This window comes from Molossus molossus, unplaced genomic scaffold (assembly GCF_014108415.1).
Source record: "Molossus molossus isolate mMolMol1 unplaced genomic scaffold, mMolMol1.p scaffold_m16_p_20, whole genome shotgun sequence".
Taxonomy (NCBI): Eukaryota; Metazoa; Chordata; class Mammalia; order Chiroptera; family Molossidae; genus Molossus; species Molossus molossus.
In genome coordinates, this window is record NW_023425356.1 from 3,031,367 (window position 1) to 3,055,233 (window position 23,867).

Here is a 23,867-nt window from a genome sequence, read left to right on the forward strand (position 1 = left end):
CCCAATTTCAAGAACATGCAGATGGCACGTGAACAGTCTCCTCTCCCAGACCTGCGGCCTGGCGGCCCCTTTCTGATGGGTCTGCCTTACCTCCTCGGGGACAGCTCTGATGTTCACGAAGCCTTTCCTGAAGACGACGAACACGCGGCGGGCCCCGCAGCGCAGCGCTGAGGTGGCGCAGTCGAAAGCCGTGTCTCCCGCTCCCAGCACGATCACGGCTCCCCGGACCGATGGCAATGGAGAGTGACAGGCGCACATCCCTGAATGATGAAAGGAAACCCCATTTCAAGTACAGAAACCATTTCTGCATGACAGCTCAAAAGACACTTGTCCTCAAAGCAGTGTGAAATCGCATCTCGCCGCGTGCAAGGATGGAGTGTCGCTATCAAATTATTCTGCTTCATTGGAAGACAGTTTTATTCTCATTTTAGAAATATGCTCATGTATGTAATTTCATAGTCAGTACCTTTGACTTCTTTTTTCCTTCTAGAAGGATAGCTACAACACATCTTGGAAAGTATAGGTCACAACAAACTGGAATCGATTCAAGTTCTCGTGGCAAGACGGGGACCAGTACTTTTAAGTTGGCATCCTTAATGTTCTGTTAGTTAAAAGCAAAGCCAGTGGTCCTCATGATCTGGGTTAATTATTCATATGATAATACGTTATTTAGCCATTATGCTGAAAGACTTCTAACATACAACCCTCCTATTATTACCATTTAGGAAACTTTGAAAATTAAAGATTACCATGCTGAATAAGTGTTCTTTAGGTAACTGAAGAATTTCTGAAACTTTTTTTTTTAAATAGTTAAAAATAAAACTTTCTATACTTTTCTATTTTTTTAAATAAAATTGAGCATTAAAGGAAAAATGTCTAAGTATACATTTCTCAAGAGCACCTATATGAAGATGATGTTCATATAAAAATTAATGTAAAAAGGTAAAATACAGGTGTTTTCTATGTCTTAAGTGGTAGTGTATTATCAGATTAAATACAACTGTTGATAAGTTACTATAATGTTTGAAATGGCATCATGGACAGCATAGGCCTATAATTTCAGTGAGTGTAAGCGTTTTTCTTGGAAGAGCCCGGACTCGGAGTTGTGCAATTGGCCCCTTGATATTTCACCTGCACTGTGACCTTCCTTAGAATGCCACATGTGTCTTGATCTCTTTGAAGGAGGAACATGGGGGTGGTACACACACCTTTTATTATTATTATTTTTTTTATCCTCACCTGAGGACATTTTTCCATTTTTGTTCAGATAGAGTGGGAGGGAGGGGGAGGGAGAAAGAGAGAGAGAGACATTGACGTGAAAGGTGGCTGCCTCCCGCACAACCTCAACTGGGACCAGGAACAAATTGCAACCGAGGTACGTGCCCTTAGCGGGAACCAAACCTGAGTCACTCTGGACCGCAGTCCGACGCTCTAACAACTGAGCCAAACCGGCCAGGGCCTTTAACCATAAACTTCTACAAAATGATCTAATAGAGAAAGGTGTGTTTTTTAAAAATTTGGGAGAAAAATGTAAGTTCTTATCTTTTCTACTTGTAATTAGATGTCAGAATAGACTTTTAAGAATATATATGTTTAAAGGATTTAGATGATCTGGTTTTGGAGAATATATTACAGCTTCTGTGTCATTAAGACATGACTCCAGTCTAGACAAAGCAAAGGACAGTATCAGCTTTAGACTGTCCCTGGGGTCTGTGAAGTATTATTACACAGAATACGTACCAGGTGTCTATCAAAGTGTTTAACCTGAACTTCATCAATTTCCTGTTCTAGAAGAGACACTCTTTCTGCCTGCTCGGACACAAATTATATGATCGTTTCTCCAATGTCAAAATAAAATAATTAAATACACTAGTCCCCAAACTGAAGTCTCTGACATTTCTTCTAAGAACATCTTCCAATATCTGTTTATGACTCTTCCTTTGAAGCAATTTCTCATGATGCAGCTCAGATCTGTATGTAAGACTGAAAAGTCTTTGTGATGATGCTTGACTGGAAAGATGAGCAAGCAGACTGTCTGGCAAATGGGTATATTAGGCTCTTCTTCTTCTTTACATCAGTGCTATGAAGGGACCAATCTGAACCATGTCTCGAGCCTGGACCCGCCATAGGCTCGGAGTGTGTGTGGCGCCACGGGCAGCATGGGGCAGAGCTATACGTTACCTGCTTTACTGCCTTTGGCTACGAGAGGCAGAAAGTCTTTGGATGAATAAAACCCCTGGTCCTGTGTCAGGCCTTGGAAGATGTGGTCTTTTTTGGGTTCTGGCAAACCTAGGAAATAAAAATTTATAAAATATCATTAGCAGGAGGAGAAACTTTTCCTATTAGATACTTCAAAACGTAGAAAGCTGCAATCATTAAAATAATGTGGTTCTTAGAGGGAAAAATCTGTAAGAAAATAAACATAAAAGAATGTACATAATACAATGTAACAGACCTCAGAGTATACCTTTAATACATAACTAAGCACATGTCACACATCACACCTTCACAGACACAGACATATACAGGAACATGGATATACACGACACACACATACAGTGTTAGGGGGTAAAATCAGGTTATATTCTTTCCTCATGTCATAATTAAAAATAAATTGTTGGTGTAATAAAGTGTTAAATATAAAAATCTCATCACAAAAACTGAAAAAATTATGAACATATATTTGACTAGTTCCTGAACATGGAAGATCATTAAAACAAACAAACAAACAAACAAACAAAAAACGACGAAAAATGTCAAAGAAAAAAATATATTTTAGCACAAAAATTCAGGTTTAACAATTTAAAATAGTACAAACAAATTACAAGGCAAATGATTCACCAGGAGAATATTTTAACAAATAAAACGTCTTTCCTGTATAAAGAAGTTTCTCAATTTCAAGAGGGAATATTAGCTTTTCAACAGAGGCATAAACTAAGACCAACAAAAATTGGGATAGGAAGTAATATAAATACCTTATAAGCACAAAAAAAATTACTAATTATTTTAGCCATTTAAGAAGTACGAATTAAGACAGTGAGATATGATCTCCCCTTTTCTAATACCAAAAGGATTTAAGAGAATTACATTACTTGGCAACCTCAGAGATAGGTTTGTTATACTCCTTTGACAGACAAACCAGTTAGTGCTCAGTTTCTAGAAAACAGTTTTTAATTTATCCTAAGGAAACACTAAGACATGCAAACTAAGGTTTAGTGTGCAAAAATGGTTAATGCAAACATTTTTTTAAAAAATAGAGAAAAAAACCCCACATAGGACGGAGGAATACCAGAATGCCCACAGAATGAGTAAATTAGTCTCACTTTAACAAAGACAAGAGAACAAAATGCCGTAAAAACGAATATTTGAAAAGTGTGGTATCAGACTGTAGTCCAAATATAGTGCTAAATGAACTAGCAAGATATAAAACACTGTCTAGTAGGAGCCAAGTTTTGGAAAACAGGATACATAAACAATGATCACTTCTGGTGGTGGGAATATATACACTCTATTTTTTCATTATTTCCTTATTTTCCAAATTTTCTACAACATGCACGTAACAATTATATAATTAGAAAATCATTGTGGAAATTTGGGAAAGAAACTGAATAGCAGGCTACATTTTTTTCAAGGTATAAGCAAAGCAAATACGATAGCAACCACCTCACCGCAGGAAAGTGGAGAGTTAATTCACCTCAGTTCCATGAGGGCTGGGGAACATTTATAGTTTGATTTTATTTACTATCCAAAACCCATTCCATGCCACAAATGGGTCATTCTAGAGAGAGAAGGATTTATTTTGTATTGAAATAAAGGGTGATAGGTAGTTGCCAGCGGACACAGTAATAAGCAGGGCCCAAGAATGACTGTGGTCACATGAGACCAGGGAGGCACCATGTCTGATCTGAATCCAGATGCTTGTGGACTGAGTGTGTAACCAGCAATAAACCTCTGTGGTCCCTTCACATTAAATCAAACATTTTTCTTCCCTGTCCAGCAGCCCCTCAATTTTCTCCCCCAAGAAGTTTGCCCTTTCCTCATAGATAATTGTAAGACTGTTTTTTTAAAGTATCTTAATTATCTAGGAAGGTGAGGCAAATCACTTGATTTGCCTTTGCCTTGGCTTCTCTATAAGTGAAATGGGGATAAGCCTATTTCTTCATTTTCTGACAGAGAGATAGTCCTCAGGTATATTTGTAACATGGAAACTATTACATAAATGTGTGCTTATTTATGTAACTCTTTTACAAAGTCTGAGATGGGGGTGGTTACAGTTACATAAAAAATGTACTTGAAAACTCTAATGACAAAGCAATGTTTCTTGAAAGCTATTTAAAAAATGACCGTAGTTTAAGCTACACTTGATTAGTCAAACCAACATATGCATATGCCATGCTTAGAATTAAGATTTAAATAAGGAATTGTCTCCCCTGCCGTATTACTATACTATGAGATAGCATATGTTTCATAGCTCTTCATTTTCCTGTTAAAAAAACATAAACAAACAAGAAAAACAACCCAAAGGGCTATGCAATTTCAAGGTGATACGATAAGCCAAACCCTTTAAAACAGATCCAAAACAGGACCCGGAGAATGAAGCGGCAATAAGATGCAGGTCTGCAGGCAGTGAAGTCCGAGATCCTCCTTTGCTCCCCGGGCATCTGAGCTGGCTGGCTGCCCACCACTAAGAAGGCGGAGATGGTTTTCTGGACTCACTGCTAAAATAACTTGTCTAAAGAAAGACATTCGTATCAAACACAGAGCCAGACCCAAAGAGGTGACTTCTCCTCTCCTGCAAGGATTATTGCACAAGAAAAATGCTTGGGTAAAATGTAAATTTCATTTTTTCACCTGGATCAACACTCAGACAGGACAACTCAGATTCCTGTGCTTCACCCCGTTCTGCATTTATCCCGGTAATGAACTTAGGAACTTAACATTTGCTAGGTCAGGCCCCTACCGTAAATATCCCAGGGCGCCGGTCACTCGTTCTGACCTCTGAGTATTGCCCTCAGGCAGTGATTTTCAACCTGCGTGCAGCAAGAATTTTTAAAACATGCAATTCCTGACTCTGAGGGGCACTGGACCTCTTTTGCCTTGGATTGTCAAAAAATAATAATAATAACAACAGCCAACACAATAACCATCCAGGGTGAGTACAAAATTATGCTTGTTTTGTGGTGTGTGTGAAATTGGCAACACATGTATTCTCGGTGTGCCGTGGAATTAGGAGCTAGCCTGTGTGCCGTGAGATGGAAGGGTGGAGCGCTCTGGCTTACGGAGGGGGTGAGCCAGGGCCTGGAAGCACCATGACGACGGGCAGCCTTGCTGTCGACTTAGCCACAGCCCTGGTCACACACACCTAGGACCCCAAGGTCCATCGGGCCCTTCTCCCCCAACTGGGGACAGGCCCCCCTCGCGCCCACAGACACAAAGCTCTCCTCACCAGCCCTCTGGCAGAATTGCCTCGCTGGCTGAGAAGCCCACCTCCTGCCGCCCATGACGCTGGGCTGACGGAACAGGGTCCCCGGCATCAGGCAGACATGGGTGTGACCTGTGGCAGCTCCCATGATGGTTAGTTTTAGGTGTACTTGGCTAGGCTCGAGTGTCAGCTTATCCGATCAAACACTAGCCTAGGGGTGGCGGTGAAGAAAATGTCCAGATGTGGTTAATAGCTACAATCAGTTGTCTTCGTAAAGGAGATTACTTCAACTTCTGGGGAGGCTCAGAACAAAACTGGGGTTTCCCAAGGAAGAAGAAAGTCTGTCTGTCAGCAGGCCTGAACTACAGATTTTGGAGTAAGCCAGTTCCTACAATTGCTTAAGATAATTCCTTGAAATAAATCATCTATATCTCTATCTATCTATCAATCATCTATCTATCCATCCATCCATCATCCATCCTGTGGAAACAGTTCCTTAATCTCTGATAATATCTGTACCTATGTCTATACCTATCTATATAACTATGCACATCTACTTACACATCTCTCTATGCATAGCGACGAAGCTCCATATATTTATGTAGCGCTGAGGCCTGCCACTTGTTGAGTGCTCAATAAATATTAGCTATTAAGGTCAAAATAAGTTTATGCATTCTGAAGTTTATCAATTTTTTTTTCAAATTTCACATCTATGTCAAGGAAAGAATAAAGCTTAAATGAGTGTAAAGTATTAAACTTTGGCAAATTTAAACAAAGTGCTACAAAGAAAGAAAAATGAAGCATCTGTAAGTGAAATATGAAAGATAATGGGACTTGCAAATACCCATCTATCAAAGGAAGATTTCCCTGAGAGGAGGTGGCATATTAATAAATAAGGTACGTGTCCACACCACGATGATTTCAAAATGACACCGAAATGACTTTTTAAATTCACCTTTCAGCAGGAAGGAGGAGGTTTGTGAATGAAGAGGAATTGACGAAGACTTGACAAACACAGCAGCTTGGCATGGACACGGTATATTTCATTTCAAGAAATCCAGGTAGTTCCTTCGTTCCCCTCGAATAGGCACCGAGACTGATGTTTCAATATGTACTTACACAAAGGAACACCACCTTAAGAACCACTAAAAAATGATCATTTTCTAGTTCTCCAAAAGGAAAGAAAGACACAAAATTTTTGCTTATATGGCAGAAAATCTAACTGAACATGTATTGATTACTTATTATAGGCACTGTTCCACATGCATGGCCTATAGGTGACTTTTTAACGCACACATTCATTTAATTCTCACGAGGGTCTGTGAGGCAGCTCGGTCTGACCGCACCTCGGACGGAGGAAGCTGGGCGCGGGCCGCGGGCCGGCCTCAGAGCTGCTGGGCAGCAGGGCCGGCTTCTGCCTGCGAATGGTCGCCTTGACTTCAAAGCGATGCCCCGTCATGGAGAGGTTAGAATTAAGCCTGTTACAATGTGATGCTCCATAACAAGTGGCCTCTAAATTAATCATTCCGCGTCCAGTGCTGGGTTTTGCTAGAAGGCTACAGTACTGCATACAGGCCAGAATGTGTGTGGCCCTGTCCTGACCTGGTGGCAGAGAGGCTGCTGCCGCCCTGGGTTGTGGCCCCGTCTTGTGATTTCTCTCTAGTACAATTCCTCTCTGAAATGCTTTCCTTCTTATGTGCATCCCTCAGGATGTGCTGGTTACTTTCCAATGTTTGATATTCTTTGAAATATGTATCCCTACTCGGTTTGCGAAGCACCTCCCCCCTCAGGAGCAGCTCCATGACACGGGACAGTGGTGCGATGTCGGTTCTGCGTGCTCATAAGAGGCTGTGCGCACTTCATTAGCATGGATGAGATAGCAGATGTCCTGCCTCGTGCTGTGCCTAGCAAGTAACAGAGAAGGAGCTTGCTTCCCAAGCCGGGTCCTCGTGGCTGTGGCAGGACCTGTGCAGGAACGTCTCAGGTTTCATGATGTCTGCCTGTGCTCCTTTCCCGGGTCACTGACTCAGTGTTAATGGGATTGAGCAAGCATTGGTGCAACGCCTTTCGTTCTAGGAGACGTCACTTGAGTGACAGCTGAGCCATCCTGGGAAAGACAGTGATCCCACAGACCTGTCACTGGGGAGGTTCTCACAATCCTGGGGAAGGGCTCCTGGCATAGGCCTGTGGCTCACAGCAGGGGTAGGGCCCTGGGACACGAGCTCCCCCTACAGGCACACCCACTCCTGGTTTCCACACCTGTGCTTCTGTAAGAAGATGTTAGGAGACAGGACCCCTGAGCAGGTCGCTCCTCACCCAGCCACAGGTAGCCAGTGGCGATGTCCTGCACTTCTTACTTTTCCAAGAACTTTTGCATCTTAGGTCTCCAAGAAGAAAGCATGCCATGTGGTCTCAGTCCTCGTGGTCTAAGCCTGGTTTGGGGACCAGTGGTGCATGCAGAAGAATATTAAAATTACAGATGAAAGAGACTCATTAAATAGACTCAGGGAGGGACATCGGGCCCTGGGCCACAACGATGCACCCGTGACTTTGTTAAAGAAATATCCCTGTATGGCCATCTTTCTTTATTTTTGTTTATTTAATCTTTAAAAAATGCCTTCATGCCAATGACTTACTTCTATAACTATTTGTAAGTAAGAGTGTATTAAATAAAAGTGGAATCTCTGAAGTCAGACTTTCTGCATTAACATTCTAGTTCTGGCACCTATGAGCTATCATGGCCTTGGGCAAGTCAACTATCTGTCTGAGCAGCAGCCACCTCATCATATTATTGTTAGGAGAATAAAACAAATATGATGTATGGAAAGGTCTCTGCATAGATGTGAAGTAATGTTTCTTTTCATTTTCATCCTCTCCTGGAAAGCCTTGGTTTGATTTAATGAAATGACACATTTGGAAAGACGTAAATTAAACACTCATCTAATCCATGATATATACACAGTTGATATGATCTCACATGTAAGTGGTCAGTGCTGGACAGGGTGGGAGTTGAGTCCATGAGAACTGTGCATCTTTGGCTTGACTACAAGGCTGTGGCCAGACAAGGGTCCTCTGACCTCGTTTGTTCTACAGAATACGATGGTCCCGAACCACATGGACCTCAGGACCGGGAAATAGCAAGATGAAGACGCCTTGATGTTTACTGTCGTTCACATTGGAGTGGGGTGGCATCGAGCTTCAGGGAGCATGGGCCCAGGAGAGAGGAGGACCGGGGACGTGTCTCACTGTTCCCCTCTTCTGCTGCATTGGTAAAATCACTCACTACCATGGCACCCACATTCCTTGACTTTGGGATGAAGATAGCCCTGCCTGAACCAGCGAGAGATGGGCACACGAAAACACCGGTGACTCTAAGAAATATTCAAATGTCAGTCATTATTGCTGTCTTGAGGAAAATATAAAAACTATGGAAAATAAAGACTCACATGATAAAAAGATTCATAGTAAACACTTTCGAAGACAAAAGATATTGCAATTAATTACAAGAAGCCATTTAAGTGAGGGCCAATGAGGTAAAAAAGAGAGTAACATCTATGATATTATCAACAATAAAGATAAAAAAATAAGTACAAAAAAATGGGTGTATACAAGCAGTGTAAATGTAGGTATAAAAGCATTAATATATGTATCTATTAATATGCGTACGTAACCAATACCTAATGGGAAAGGCAAACGCTTCCTCTGTCACGCCTAAACACTCGGGTTACAATACAGAAGTGAAATACTCCTTTCAAGGGCCTGAACGTTCCAAAATGCCTCAATGGGTTAGAAAGTTCTTCATCTGTCACTTAGCGATCACTTATATGATTCAAAGGATTTATATCTTATTTCCAAGGGACAACAGTGCCATATCGGTTATAATTCTAGACCTATGTATTGATTAGAAAGAGAACAGATAAATGATGCCCAATTGTGCTTCTCTTCCCAATATAACTCCCCATCTTTTCCCCAGTACCCCCATAGAGAGCACGCTTAGTCCTGAGTGTTCGGCCTGAATTCAGAAAGAACGAAGTGATTCGATATAACACACATGAAATCAGATCACCATGCATCACAACAGTATCCATTTTATTGATTTTTTCAAATCCCCATTAAACATCTGTTTCATATACTACTGTCTACTTTCTCTCTCAATGTGACCACGTACATTCACAGTGTGCATTACACAATCGGTCAGAGCATAACAAGACAAAATGTGATGAATAGAGTCACCATCTCAAATCACATTTTTTCCCATTACATAAGGTACTTTTCTCTGCACTCAGAAACGTCTAATAATGAAGTCTAGAACCAAGAGAAGTGCTGAGCATCCACGCAATTTTAAACATGTGATAGATGTTGAAATAAGGTCTGTTCGTACTTAATTTGTAACATGATAAAATTTAAAAAGCACTGAAGAAAGATAAAATAACCAAAGATGGTAATTTTTCCACAGTTACGTTAAAAATGTATTCCAGTGCACTTTTATAACTTCCTGTAGAAAAGATACACAGTCCTGCTACATCGACGAGACTGGGTCATGGAACTTCCAATTAGAACTTGACACCAGCTCCATGTGGAGCATGCACAGGTGAGGAACAATGTAAACACGTTAAGAAAACTGTGTTAATCACTGTAACAGATAATCTAAGGAGATGAAATTCTGTAGAACTTGTTCACCTGTAACCAAATATCCAGCAATTTCATATAATAAAGTGAGGATGGGGTTTACTATCCCTTTTTGGTCTTATAATTTTTATTTCAGTTACACATTTGGAAAAAATATAGAGACTGTATTTTAATTAATTGAACGATGCCCAAGAATTCCAAGATGGGCAAAATATCCTTGAGTGTATTTTACTTTCCTGATAAATAATTTCTATACTCAGGAACTATCTTAGCAGCTGTTCCTCTATATAAAGGGACATATAAAACAACCAAGATGACAGAATCTTGGGCAGACAAAATATAAGGTAGTTTTCTTTATGCTTTTGTAATATTCCAATATTCCCATAATTAGAAGTTACTTTAATAATTAAAAATTTTTAAATGAACATAAGATCTTGTTAAATCCATCTTCTAGAAAAAAATATGTTTGCTGTGATTTCCTGTTATTGTCACAAAATCGATCCATTCCTTTGGTATTTGGCATTATTTATTAGAGTATGATTTACTTGGGCCTTTTTTTTTTTTTATTCCCCTCCCTCCTCTTTTCTCATTTTCATTTGGCTTTTGCTATAAAACAATTTCCTTACATTTTAATCATCACATTGTGAAGCCAAAAGAAAAAAAAAAAATCAAACAATATGCCTCAGGCAAAGATTTTTTCGTAATGATTGGAATTCCTAGATGGTGTTAGGAAATTACTATTTAGGACTATGCAAGTATACTACATTCCAAAGTAAAGAAATCATTAATAATAAAATACTAAAAGGGAACAGTTATATTACAAATAAATCTACCAGGCTCACAAAGAAAACAAATCTGCAACAGCCGCCTGCTGTGGAGATGAGGCAGTAATCTAGACAGCAGGAAATAAAAGGGAAGAAGAGAGAAAAATACAAAAGCACAGACATTAAAAAAGTAATTAAAACACTTATCTCCATCGACATACATAACAGAAAAAACCTTCAAGCAGCCACCTAAAAACATGGTCTAGTGAGCTGCACAGCAGGAAACAGCGTTAAAGTGCCGCCGTAAACACACATTCTGTAGAAGGGGGAAGACTCCTCTGAGGACAGAATCTCAGAGGCATTACTACTGTGTTAATCACACACTCATTGTGTTGTATTAGTTACTTTCTCAAAGGTATTTTAAAAAATTGCACTTCTACATTTTTTATTCAAATACATTCTTAACTACATGCATGGATAACCCCCTCATTTGTAATTGTTCCAGTGAAGTTTACAACTATATTGTGAGACTAGCGTGTTCTGTACATCAAAAACTGGATGCAATGATAATTTAACATAACATGCGTTTAGATAATGCACTTAAACTGTTCCCTTGAAAGCCAAGTTAATCTTAGCTCCAGTCTTGGAATGCAAAGAGGTGAAACAATGCAAGAGTTAGGGTCATGGATTTGAATTACGCATGTAATCTCGGGTGCTCAGAGCTCTGCAAACTGGACAATGCGAGCCCAGGAAGCAAGTGGCAGCTGCCAAGCAAAGACCACACACCCAATGTGCTTGGAGACTCCCAAGCTGCGGGAGCTTGTTCTCTCCTCCCTGGGACTTCACACCAGACACCTCTGTGAAGCGATGCAGGGATGCTTGGTTCACAGTCAGAAGGCCTGTAGTGGATTCTGAATCCGTTACTTACCAGCTATTCACTATAAGTTCATGCCCAAGTTACTAAACTTTAAACCTGTGTTTCCTCATCTTTAAAAAGAGAAGAGTCACAAAAACTCATTTCTTTATAGATCTGTTACTGGGGTAATAGTATGATATGATATAGCTCTATATTGTTGTAACTACTTAATTTTACAGGTAGAAAGAGCAATTCACAATCATAGAAATTGGTTATGCTACCCGCTAACTCTGTTGTCTTGCAATGATATTCCCAACTCAGTGTCGTTTCATCTTAATTATGCATTTCCTCTTATACTTAAATGATACGTCTATGCAAATTTATCTTACTCTAAATCACAACTATAATTTTATAAATTTTACAAGAAAATATTTACCTTAATAGATTTCTTTTTAAAAAAATATGTATAAGAAAAATAAATTATTTTTGTGCTTAAATATACGTGGAATATACTTAGTATTACTGACTTGTTGCTGAGTAAGAGTCTTGAAATTAGAATCTGTTTCTGGGAATTCAGAAAACTCCACAAAGTAATCACTTTTCAAAAGACATTCTTGATGGACAGACATGCTCAACAATGTCAGAAACATGTGGTTGACCTTCTTGAACCTGTTTGTTCATCCACAGAATAGGTAGATTATCTAGAAGCAGAGTCTGAACCTTGCCTGTGTTTTTCAAGGAACCCAAGACGATCAAAAATGTATTGTATGCACTTCACTGTGTATGTGTGCAGAGGGTTTTCACTTTTCATTCCAATCTTAGAGGAACCTGTGACTCACAGTGGACAAAGAATTACATTCACCAAGATTAAATCAATTACACTGCACCATTTATCCAAATGCCATCCCAAATTCAGAGAGTGTGGTCATAAATGCCAGAATGCAATGTGATTATCCACACCTGCCAATCACTATGTCAAGAATGAATACCAGCTTGTAGCAGAATTGGGATGTATATCCATCCTGGCGTAAGGGCAAGTGATAGTTTTGACATCAGACATACCTGCATTCATGTCACTATTCCACCAAAGATTAGCTGTGCAACTTTGCATAATCAGTTATTTAAATTTTAAGTTTCAATTTTCTTATCTATAAAACCTGCCTTGCAGGGAGATTAATGAGATAATATATCTCAATATATGATCATTGTTTAGCTCAGTGACTGGCATATGACAAATTCTAATAAATGAATTAGCTTTTAAGTATTTTAAACTTTAAAAAATACTATTATTTTTACACTTGTACCTTCATTGGTATTTAACACAATTTTAGTATAAAACACCATACCAATAACAAAACTACAGTTTATCTAAACTTAGTGTCAGTTAAAATTTCCTTAAATGTTAGCAACTAACCACATAAAACTTGGCAGGTTCAATGTATACTCGTTACATATCTAGTTCTGAAATTTCATTACATAAAAAAGCCAAATGTAAACATATTCTATCATGTTCCACTTTTAGATTTGTATACCAGCTGTGATTTTTTTAAATATCCCCATCCGAGGATATATTTATTGATTTTAGAGAAAGGGGAAAGGAGAGACAGGGAAGGGGGGGTGGGGGAGAAATACTGATGTGAGAAATATCGATCAGTTGCTTCCAGTACGTGCCCCACCAGGAATCGAACCGACAACCTAGGTAATGTGCCGTGACTGGGAATGGAACCCACAACCTTTTGGTGTATGGTCGACATTCCAACCCACTGAACCACACTGGCCAGGGCCCAGCTGTGATTAAGATCAGTTGGAAATAGAAATCGTAAAATGTTTACTTTATTTTACCAATCATTCATTAATACCTATTGAGAGCCTACTATGTGCTAGCCAACATATAGGTGTTAGGGATATGCAGATGCATAACTTCAAGGTCATGTAATCCGAAAGTTAGAAGCAAGGTCTGTTCTCTGATCGAGGGAAACACAGGCCAGTGCTCAGAATGCTTCCAAAGCACCTGTCACCTGGACTGCAGACAATCACACCCAAACCGAGTCTTGAAAGATGAATGCTTCTAGTAGAAAAAGAGGAAGAATGAACAAAGGTGAGCAAAGGCAGGATGGGGTAAGAGTTCAATCCACTAGAACTAGAGTGTGGTCAGGGGAACAGATAGAAGGGGGCAAGAAGTAGTGACATCTGAAATTTGACAGGTAGGCAGGTCCTAGGCCATATGGGCCACGCAAGCCACAGCGAGGAGTGTGGAATGCACACTGAAGAGAACTGCGGGGAGAGGATACAATCAGCTCTGAGTAGGAGCAAGGACAAGTTGGTGGAAGTGTGTGTCGATGGTTAGCAAGCAGTGAGAGGGAAGGAAGGGATCACGGCCAGGGTGCTCCATGAATTCTGAGAAGGACACTGACCTGTGCTTCTCCACCTGGGTACTAGTAACCCCATTAACACCTTATAAACACAGTTTACCCTCCTGGGGCAACTCTTTCACCCAAAGAGAAGTCATGAAAATTATGGTGTTAACATGAAGACAGATATGAAGATATTGAGGAATGAAATGCAACTTTGAATAAAATGTTAATGCTTCAAAGACATTCTAGGCATAGCATTTAAAACCAGTCTCTGGATTTCCTAGACATGCTTTTTACTTCCTTCACCTATTACAGTAACTTTCATGGGATTCACTAAGATACTAACAGTGGGGGTATAGGAGAAAAGCATACCCTTCAGATACTTAGGAGTTAATTCCATAGGGTTGGGCACCCAGTGGCTGCAGGAGTAGAGGGAAAGGGATGGTCATGCTGAGGGCCCTTTGGTTTTGGTGGGCACCTCCACAGTGGTATACCCGACTGTGGTCCAGGACAGCAGAGGAAGAGAACAAACTGGGAATGGCATGGTTTCATTTGGGACATGTTTAATGGGGTGTGGGACATCCAAAAGAGTTTTCCTCTAGATAACACACACCCAAGTCTGAAGCATGAGAGAAATCTGGTCTGGACAAACAGATTTAAAAATTATCACCAAAGAAATGGCACAGATAGCTGTGAATGCTAAGGAGTAATCCCAGAGAGAGCACACACAGTAAACAGAAGAGAAGATCAAGGGTGGAGCCCTGGAGAACATGCCAATGTTTAAAGGAAGAGAGAGGAAGAGGAGCCGAGTGGACACTGAAGAGGGATTACTGTGGTCAGGTTGGTGAGGTGGGGGGAGAAAGCCAGGAGAAGAGAGGTATGAATTCAGACATTCTTGTCTGCAGAAGAAAATAGATGTAAAATTTGAAACATATATATCCAGTACATAATAATGTACATTATAAATCACCAAGAAACAAGTGTTTAAAGATACTTTTGAATATAGGACTCAGCCTTCTTGAATTTTAAGTATAGTATAAGGCCAGAGACCTATAACTAATTTTAGAAACAATATAACTAAAGGAAATTTATTGAGACAGACTAAAAAACAAGGGAACAGAAATCCATGGATTGTAACCATGAGAAGCAATTTACATGAGGGGAAGCGGAAGAGGTTTTCCAGCAGCAATGCCAGGAGAAGCGTGGAGACAGGTTCAGCCAGGCGAGGACTATACCTGTGCCTTCCCAGGAACCAGTATTAGAGAATATATTCACACTAGAGTGCTTTTAAAAAAAATCTTTATTGTTGAAAGTCTTACAGATGTCCCCCTTTTTTGCCCCATCGACCCACTTCTCCCCACTCCCACTCCCCTCCTGCCTTCCCCACACTGTTGATTGTGTCCACTGGTTGTGCATCCATGCTTGTAAGCTCTTGGGTTTATTTCTTCCCTCCAACCCCCTTCCCTCCGAGGTCTGTCAGTCTGTTTCCTACTTCCACATCTCTGGATCTATTTTGATCATCAGCTTATTTTGTTCATTATGTTCCATAAACAAGTGAGAGCATGTGGTAAAGACTTAGGTAACAGTGGAAACTCCGCATTAACTAAACTCTGAGTGGATAATACAAAATGGAATAACTTCGCTACATGTCTGACTAAAAACAGCCTGTGGAGGGGCTTCTCGCACACACCAAGATTTGTGTCAAAGCTGAAGCTCTGAATTACTGTCTACCTCCACCAGATTTGGAAATCCCACAGAAGGGCACATTCATGTGGGGGTGACCCTGCAAGACTAGCCAAAGCCCCAGAGCAGGAGAAATGAACGGTCCCCACCTCGCTTTGCTCCGTTCCCTCCCCTACTCACCGTCAGCCTGCCTCCCTGTGCCTCAGTCTCCCTCCCCTGAGCTATGTCAAAAACTATTAAATCATCAAGCATTATACAGACATGAGATTTAATTAACAGTAACTGAAAATAATTTCACTGTAATGGGAGTTCATTACCTAGGCAGTCTCGTCTTCTCTTTCCTACTACGAGGTGAAGAAGCATAGTAACAGTTCCAGTGGATGGTGGAGTATCAGGAAGATCATATTGAAATTCTGGGTTGCTTTTTGGGAATAATTTAAATCCCTTATGAGCGATCCAATACACACATGAGCAAAATTTAAATTATATTCAAAAGCACCTGAACCACAGTATTTAGAGCATGTATCTTGCCAGGATCAATAAAAATCTCACTTTTAAAAGTCAATGTAAAATCATGAATTCTACCCCAAACGTCTTTGGTTTAATAAACTGAGCCATCAATGCTTTGATATTTTTTGTCCAGTTTCTGAACAGGTGATTTCCATTCTGACATGGTTTCAGGGCCATTTTGCAGCACTGTAAATACTGTCAGTGTTCTTAAAAATCCTGTTCTAACGCTAAGCCCAAGCTCTGCTGCTTAGAGCAGGCACGCAGAGCGAACATCAGCGCCCACTGCACCAGCCAGCTGAGTCACAGCCCTGTGGACCAATCCGAACCCTCGAGTGCTGTCTCGCCAACGTGCTCCAAGACCACAAAGACGAGAGAGGGTGTAGTTCGGATCTGTTCACCACTGACTCTCTACACATAGGCTCAATTCCCTAGAACCTTGGGAATAATACATATTTTAACAGTTTACATTTGTAGAGTGTTCTAGTACTGAAAAATACTTGAATATTTGAGCTCCACAACAACATTATGGGCCAGATATCTTTTCTTTTTTTTTTAATCCTTACCTGGGGACATGCTTAGAGAGAGGAAGTGGGGAGGTGGGGAGAAAGAGAGAGGTAGAGAGACAGAGGGAAACATCGATGTGAGAGAGAAACATTGTTACCTTCCCTATGCTCCTCGACTGGGGATCAAGCCTGCAGCCCAGTATGTGCCCTGACCAGGAAGTGAACCAGCAGCCTTTCAGTGCACCGGCCAGTGCTCAGCCCACTGAGCCACTCCGGCCAGGCTGGGCCAGATCTCTTTTTTTGTTTTTAATTTTTTTTTTCTTTATTGATTCTAGAGCGAGAGGAAGGGAAAGGGAGAGAGAGACAGAAACATCGATGAGAGAGAATATCAATTGGCCATCTCCAGCATGCCCCCCACTGGGGATCGGGCCCACAACCTGGGTATGTACCCTGACTGGGAATCAAACCCGCAACCTCTTGATGCATGGGTCAGCTCTCAACTACTGAGCCACACCGGCCAGGATGGGCCAGATATCTTTGTGACCATTTACGGATGAGCAAACTGAGGTTCATGGCAGTAAAATTAGCTTTCTAAAATCTCAGAGCTAATTAGTACCAAGGCCAGATTTAATCCAGTCAAAACTCTCACAGTGTTTCTTCCTCTGTTACCTAAAATATATATTGAGGATAACATATAAATCTTTTTAAAAAATATTTATTGTTAAAAGTATTACAGATGTCCCCCCATTTTTCTCAACTGATCCCTCCTCCCTGCTCCCACCCCCCTCCTGCTCTCCCCAAGCTATTGTCTGTGTCCATTGGTTATGCATATGTGCATATAAAATCTTTATTATTAAAGAATAGAAAAAAGCCTAACCTAGTCTGAAAATTTAGCATAAAATGATCTGTGGTGCCTTACATTTTCTAAATGTTAATACAGTAGTTTTTATTCACAAGAAAGAAAGGAAAAAAACACACACATGCTTTAAAGATTAGTAGGTAATTACTCACACACCCTCCCACCTACGCTCCATTTTCAAATGGCTCTAAGTACACCATGCCTACTCAGATCCACCTGATGTCTTGGGAAGGCTCTTCCAGCAGATCCTCAATGACAAACCTATCATCAATTCACTTTGATGAAAGGGTAATAATTAAAGCATTATTTTTCCTTCTTTCACTGCAAGTCATTTGACCTATGTTAAATCAACTATCAAATTTTCATTCATTATTTCTACATGAAGGGTTTTGCCAGCTCAAAAAAAGTATAAATCTTCATTTGTCAAATGTAAACTATACCTGTCCCAGCTGCTACCAGGGCTCATAGCTTTCTCCTCTAAACACAGCAAAATATTCTCAAGTCACACAACCTGCCCTCAGCCTCAGATGACCTGGCATCGATCATATTTGTAACCTGTAAGTGCACAGTTGAGGAGAACAGAAGGTAAGTGCTGTCCTCGTTGACCACATTGAGCTGTGATGCTGTAGCTGACTCCCTTGTGTGGCCAATGATCAATTTTAATCTCCTGACCACGGATCAAAGAATGCAGACTCCTGATTCTGGATTCATCTGGAGAGACTATAGATCTGCGTCTGCAGTGGGGATGGAAGCTTTAATTTAACTGGCAGCCCAGGAAAGAATGCATCTGCGCTATCATTGCTCCTCACTACCCTCCTGCTTCCAGGGCCCCCGCGGACAGACAAAAGGCTGGACAAGTTGCTCACGCGGGGTTAAGAAACCACAATACCGTTGTGGACACTGGACTGCTGACTACAGAAACAGACCACGGTGGCTTCACTGCTACAGGATTTAAGGTGATGTCACCTTTTCTATTTCAAATTTCTTTATCAAGATAATTTTGTGCCAAACTTCTTCATGCGAAAACCTTTATATTTAAGCAATTAAAGAAAAAAATACATAATTTATTAAAATCATGGTTAGCTGTTTCCAAAGCACATATTCAGGGACATGGTACACTGTAGAGGCTTTCAAACCAAATAGACTCTGACGTGACAAAGAGTTGTATCTCTGTCTGTCTGTAACTCTCCCCACGCCTATGTCATTATGCACATACACACATTTAGTCATGGCTTACACACACATGCAGACAGTCTTATTTTTCTACAAAGATAACAATAGGGTATTTCATCATTAAAAGTAGAGGGACTACACGGTATTCTAGGGGTTTACAAAGATAAGCAACTGTCATTTGAAATTTTTGTAATTAGCCCGGCTGGTGTGGCTCAGTGGCTGAGCGTCGATCTATGCACCAAGAGGTCGCCGGTTTGATTCCCAGTCAGGGCACATGCCCAGGTTGTAGGCCCGATCCCCAGTGGGGGGCGTGCAGGAGGCGACCAATCGATGTTCTCTCTCATCAATGTTTCTATCTTTCTCTCCCTCTCCCTTCCTCTCTCTCTAAAATCAATAAAGGTAAATATTTTTTAAATTTTATAATTACCATAAAAGAGTTTTTTCAATATACCGGACAAAATTTCTTATTCTACATCACCAACATCATTGTAGCAAACCATTTTTGAGCATTCTCAATACATCAGAGCTGTAGTAGACAAAAAAAGAGCATGGCAGCACAGGGCATGGACCACAAAGCCAGGCCCAAGTTCAATGCCCGACTCAACTACTTTCTACTGTATCTTTGTCACATAGATTTACTACCTTTAGCACAGGTTCCTCACCTGAGAAGCAAGTACAAGGTCATCAACAGCACCAACCTTAGTGGAGCTTTTGTAATGAGTAAGACAGAGAATACGGACAGACACAGAGGTGTCTGTGGTACTTCGTGGGCACTACATAGTGTTAGATATAGTAAAACATCTTCCAGTTCATGCATTTCTTCATTCATAAACATTCATTAAGGGCTCCCTGTGTTTCCAGAGCTGAGATAGGGAACAAAGACAAGCAGAACATCCTCGGGAATCTAATGTTGGCAAGTTCCACTTTTGGGCATCAAACGTTCTTACTTGAAAAATTAAGATACTGTTATTTGTCTTGGAAGACTGCTGTGAGGATCAAATGAAATTAATATGCAAAGTGCCAATCATAACACCAGCTATACACAGGGAATGGTCAATGTGTGTGTATTAAATGAAGGAATAAAATAACTGGATGAATAGATGGCTGGATGGGTGGATGGATGTATAGACAGAGAGAGGGATGGATGAACAGATGGATGGATGGAGATATGCTATGCTCAAGTCAAATAAGAAATAATAGTGAGTTAATCATTCATCAGCTCAGAGAGCACATTTATAAGTAAATTAAAATATTACTAGACTTTAATTGAGATATAGCTGTGTAAAAGGCTCAGAGTTCAAAACTCAATTTTGGCAGGGGTGATTACCTGATATTCTAAAGTCAATAAAGCCGTATGGTGCTGTTTACCAGGCAGGGGTGATGGATGTTGTCATTTGATTTTAAAATATGTACTGTGGCCCATGACCATTTGATTGATTTGAAGTCTCTGAGAAGAGAACATGAAAGTGGGAATCATTTTGCATATTTATTTTGACAACAATGACTGCCTCAGCCAACAGAAGTGAATGAGGAATGGAATCTGTTTCTCCATGCAAATGTTAACAATGGAAAGTCATATTCATTCTGTCTCTTAAAATGAATTTCAACCAGACAGTTCGAATGAGCACTGATTGGAAGGACAGGAGCCTTTCAACCTGTCCAGTGTGCATGTCCAGGCCGCTCCCTGTTCCACATACACTCAAAGTCGTTCAGTTTGAATGTGCTGTTCCAGGCAGGGAATACAGCAACTCCGCTTTTCCATCGGCAACGCCGTGCTAAATTTAGAGGGAGGATGAAAAAGGAACCAGGAGTGTGCCAGCATTTAAAATGGTGTAAAGAAATGGCATCAGACCTGGTCAGGTGGTCAGCAGAGAGTTGAACCCAAGGGCAGTGTGTTCAGCGGAAGCTGCCGAGAGCCGCTCGGACCAGCATGAGAGAGAGACCACCTGCCCGGACCGACAGGGGCAGGACACAGGGACAGAGGCTGGAGGCCGGAGCCAATGGGGCAGCTCTTGAACTGACCCTTCAGGGAACTAAAAGCATTTCCTTTGGACATCTTAAAAACACTGGACTCTCTGATTTAAAAAAAAAAAAAAAGTTGGCTACAAATGTACTACTGTAAATGCCAACTTATATTCAGAACTTTGGGAGGCCTGGCTCATGTGTTGACTGAGGGTAGGGTTTTATGTGCAAACTGCAGGTCCACAGGGAAGGTCTCTATCTGTCTGTCTGTATGATACATGTGCATTTCAGAACGATGAGTTAGTAATAAAAGTAGTGCAGCTTCATAAAGAATCACATTCATCACTGAAGCATCTGGGCCCCTCCAGTAGCACCACTCCCGGGATCAGCAGGTACAGCTGCTCCAGGTAAGCCGCCTCTCCGTTCCTACTTCCCGCATCTCCCGCCTTCTCCTAACTTTCTTATAAGACAGAAACAACTAGGAACCCACTGACTGCCCTCACCCAGACGGTTTGACACACAGGCACATTAGAGATGAGCCAGCCACCATGCCAGGAGAAGTTTCAGCCAGACGATCAGCGTGTTCACTACCAAGCCGTTCATGGCTGACGCACCTCCCGACGGGTCTGTGCCCAGGCTCTGCTGGTCACTCAGTGTGGGAATGTCACTCCTGGGGTCCAGCCAAACTAAAGCAAACGTGAGGACTGGAGGCCAGGAAATACTTTCTATGCTGACATGGCAACAAGGTGGGGTAGGGGTGGAAGAACTGAGAAGGAAAAATACATGAATGTATTATCCCTCTCCTCTTTCAAAATACATAGTGAAGCTTCAGCACATCTATTCTTCACTGACTTCTTTAGGGCCTGTTTCTGACCAACAGAAGTAACATTCCCAGAGCTGTGCTGTTAACATGGCTCTGCAGCATTCGTGTCTGATTACAAGAGCATGACTGTCTCATCTGTTATTCAAGACATGATGCCAAATACTTAGGGACTTTGCTATTTCCACAGATCCACCCTTTATTTATTTTTATTTTCTTTTTATCCTCACCTGAGGATATTTTTCCATTTATTTTCAGATAGAGTGGGAGAAGGGGAAGAGGAAGGGGAGAGAGAGAGAGAGAGAGAGAGAGAGAGAGAGAGAGAGAGAGAGAGAGAGAAACAGTGACGTGAGACACATTCACTGGTGGCCTCCCTCAGGACCCTGACCAGGGCTGGGGATGAACTGCAATCGAGGTACGTGCCCTTGACTGGAATTGAACCTGTGACTCTTTGGTCAGCAGGCAGACACTCTAACCAGTGAGTCAAACTGCCCAGGGCCACAGATCCACAATTTAAATCTGCATTTATAGTGAGTGGTATAAGAGGAGGAGAGGTAAACCGAGGCCCACTGCACCCTGCGCTGTTTGGATCCAGCATATTGAGGCGACCCTGTCTCTGTGGAGTCCCATTCCCATGATAAAGGAAACGGGAGCATCTGATCACTCACAGAGCACGGCACAGGCTCCTGCTTGGCTCGAGGAGGACGAATCTCCACAATGCTGGGGCTTGCCTAATGTTGTGGCTTTTAATCCTCGCACACCAGGGGTCTAAAATACTTGCTATTAGCACTAATGTAAAAAGAATTAATACTTTACATATGGCTATCCACTCTCCTCAAATAAAGGGGTTAATGATAAAATAAGCCTTTAAGGATGTAAATGATTTTTCCCATGTGGCTGGGAAGTAGCTTGAGTGTTTTTCATTTAAAGTTATTAACATACAGAAACATTATCTCTGCAGTTAATACGCACCTCGCTGAAAACCCTGTGGTCTGCAAAAATTAAGGGAGGTAGCATCCTTAATGAAGTTATCAAACATATATCATTTACTAAGCAGCAAATTATATCTTTAATTTCAGCTATAATATAGCTTTAATTTTAGCTTCAATTATTACAGGAGAAATGTCTTCCAAACCCCAGGACAAATTATTCTATGGCAATCGGGTTGGTTCTTTGGCCCCCACCCTCCAGCCACCCCGTGCTAGACAGGCTGTGATTTATCTCCAGCTTCCTTCCCGTGAGCATGAACTTTGAAAACGGAGACAATCATCGGCAACACAGAACTAAACAATGCTTTTCCATTAAGAGTCTTGTATCTAATTTTGACATTTTCTTATTGATTAATGAAGTGTATTGAACAGTCTACTGAATGTTATAAATTAGGGTTTCACTGCTACCTTAACATGTGAAATGTTATAGTAAAAAGGTTGAAGACAAGCTAGGCAGACACCCCCTGTACGTCTGATGAACTAAAATTAACAGAAAATTTTATAAAATCAGAGAACACTGAGATAAAAGGTGCTTCAAGGATGATTAGCCCCCAGAATGGCCTTGACTTGTCCGAAATGACCCCAACCTTCCTGTTTCTCGGTTACCTTGGAGTCAGCCCCCAGGTCACTGGCAGAGGAATTTCCCTGAAGTGGAAAATCCAGCCTGTCACTGACCAGGGCCTCCCCACAGGGAAGACCCTTAGTGTGGAAAACAGGAGCCTCCTTTCCGAGGCCTGGTCTCATCCTCCCTTCCTTTAACAATTTCACGTCACTCGAATTAATTTCTTAATTTTTTTCTGTGAGTGTTCACAGGACAAGCCCTGCTCTGCTGTCCACTGTATTCCCTCCACCCGGCACACAACAGGTGTTCAACTAATGATAGTCCAATGAAGGCGTGGTAAATGCAGTTATTACTTTTCACTTTTTCCTCAACATCATAAAAGCAAGGTTCCCTACATATGTGAATGAATCATCCTTTTTTTCAATATACAAAGATCCAAATGTAATTTTAAGATAATGAGACTAAAAATTATTCTAAGAAAAAAATTCTTATTCAAAATATTATCTCTTTGAGACAAGATATGATTATCATTCAGAGACCAGGGGACGATAATAGGGACCTTGGATGCTTACCCTTTGTTCTCTTAATTATCCACACAAACAACCTGGAAGTGCTAAAACCTCGATTCCAAGAACAGCCAGGTGAGTCCAAGATCACGCGCCAGCCCCATCACGCTGTGCTTCGCTAGCCGGGCGCGCACTGAGCAAGGACCAGTTCATACAGAATGAAAATACACATGTATCTCCTAGGTGAATACGTGTACAGCACTAAACAATTATAA

The 23,867-nt window shown here is 41.1% G+C and overlaps 1 protein-coding gene across 1 annotated transcript in view; it reads right to left on the reverse strand.

Moving 5' to 3' along the window:
- DPYD (dihydropyrimidine dehydrogenase) overlaps nt 1-23,867 on the reverse strand; it is a 587,465-nt gene that overhangs the window by 340,260 nt on the left and 223,338 nt on the right. Inside the window, exons 9-10 of the mRNA XM_036272711.1 lie at nt 2,182-2,289; nt 91-260 (exon numbers count right to left, since the gene is read on the reverse strand). Of these exons, the coding sequence (XP_036128604.1) occupies nt 91-260; nt 2,182-2,289 (278 nt within the window). The remainder of the gene's footprint in view (nt 1-90; nt 261-2,181; nt 2,290-23,867) is intronic.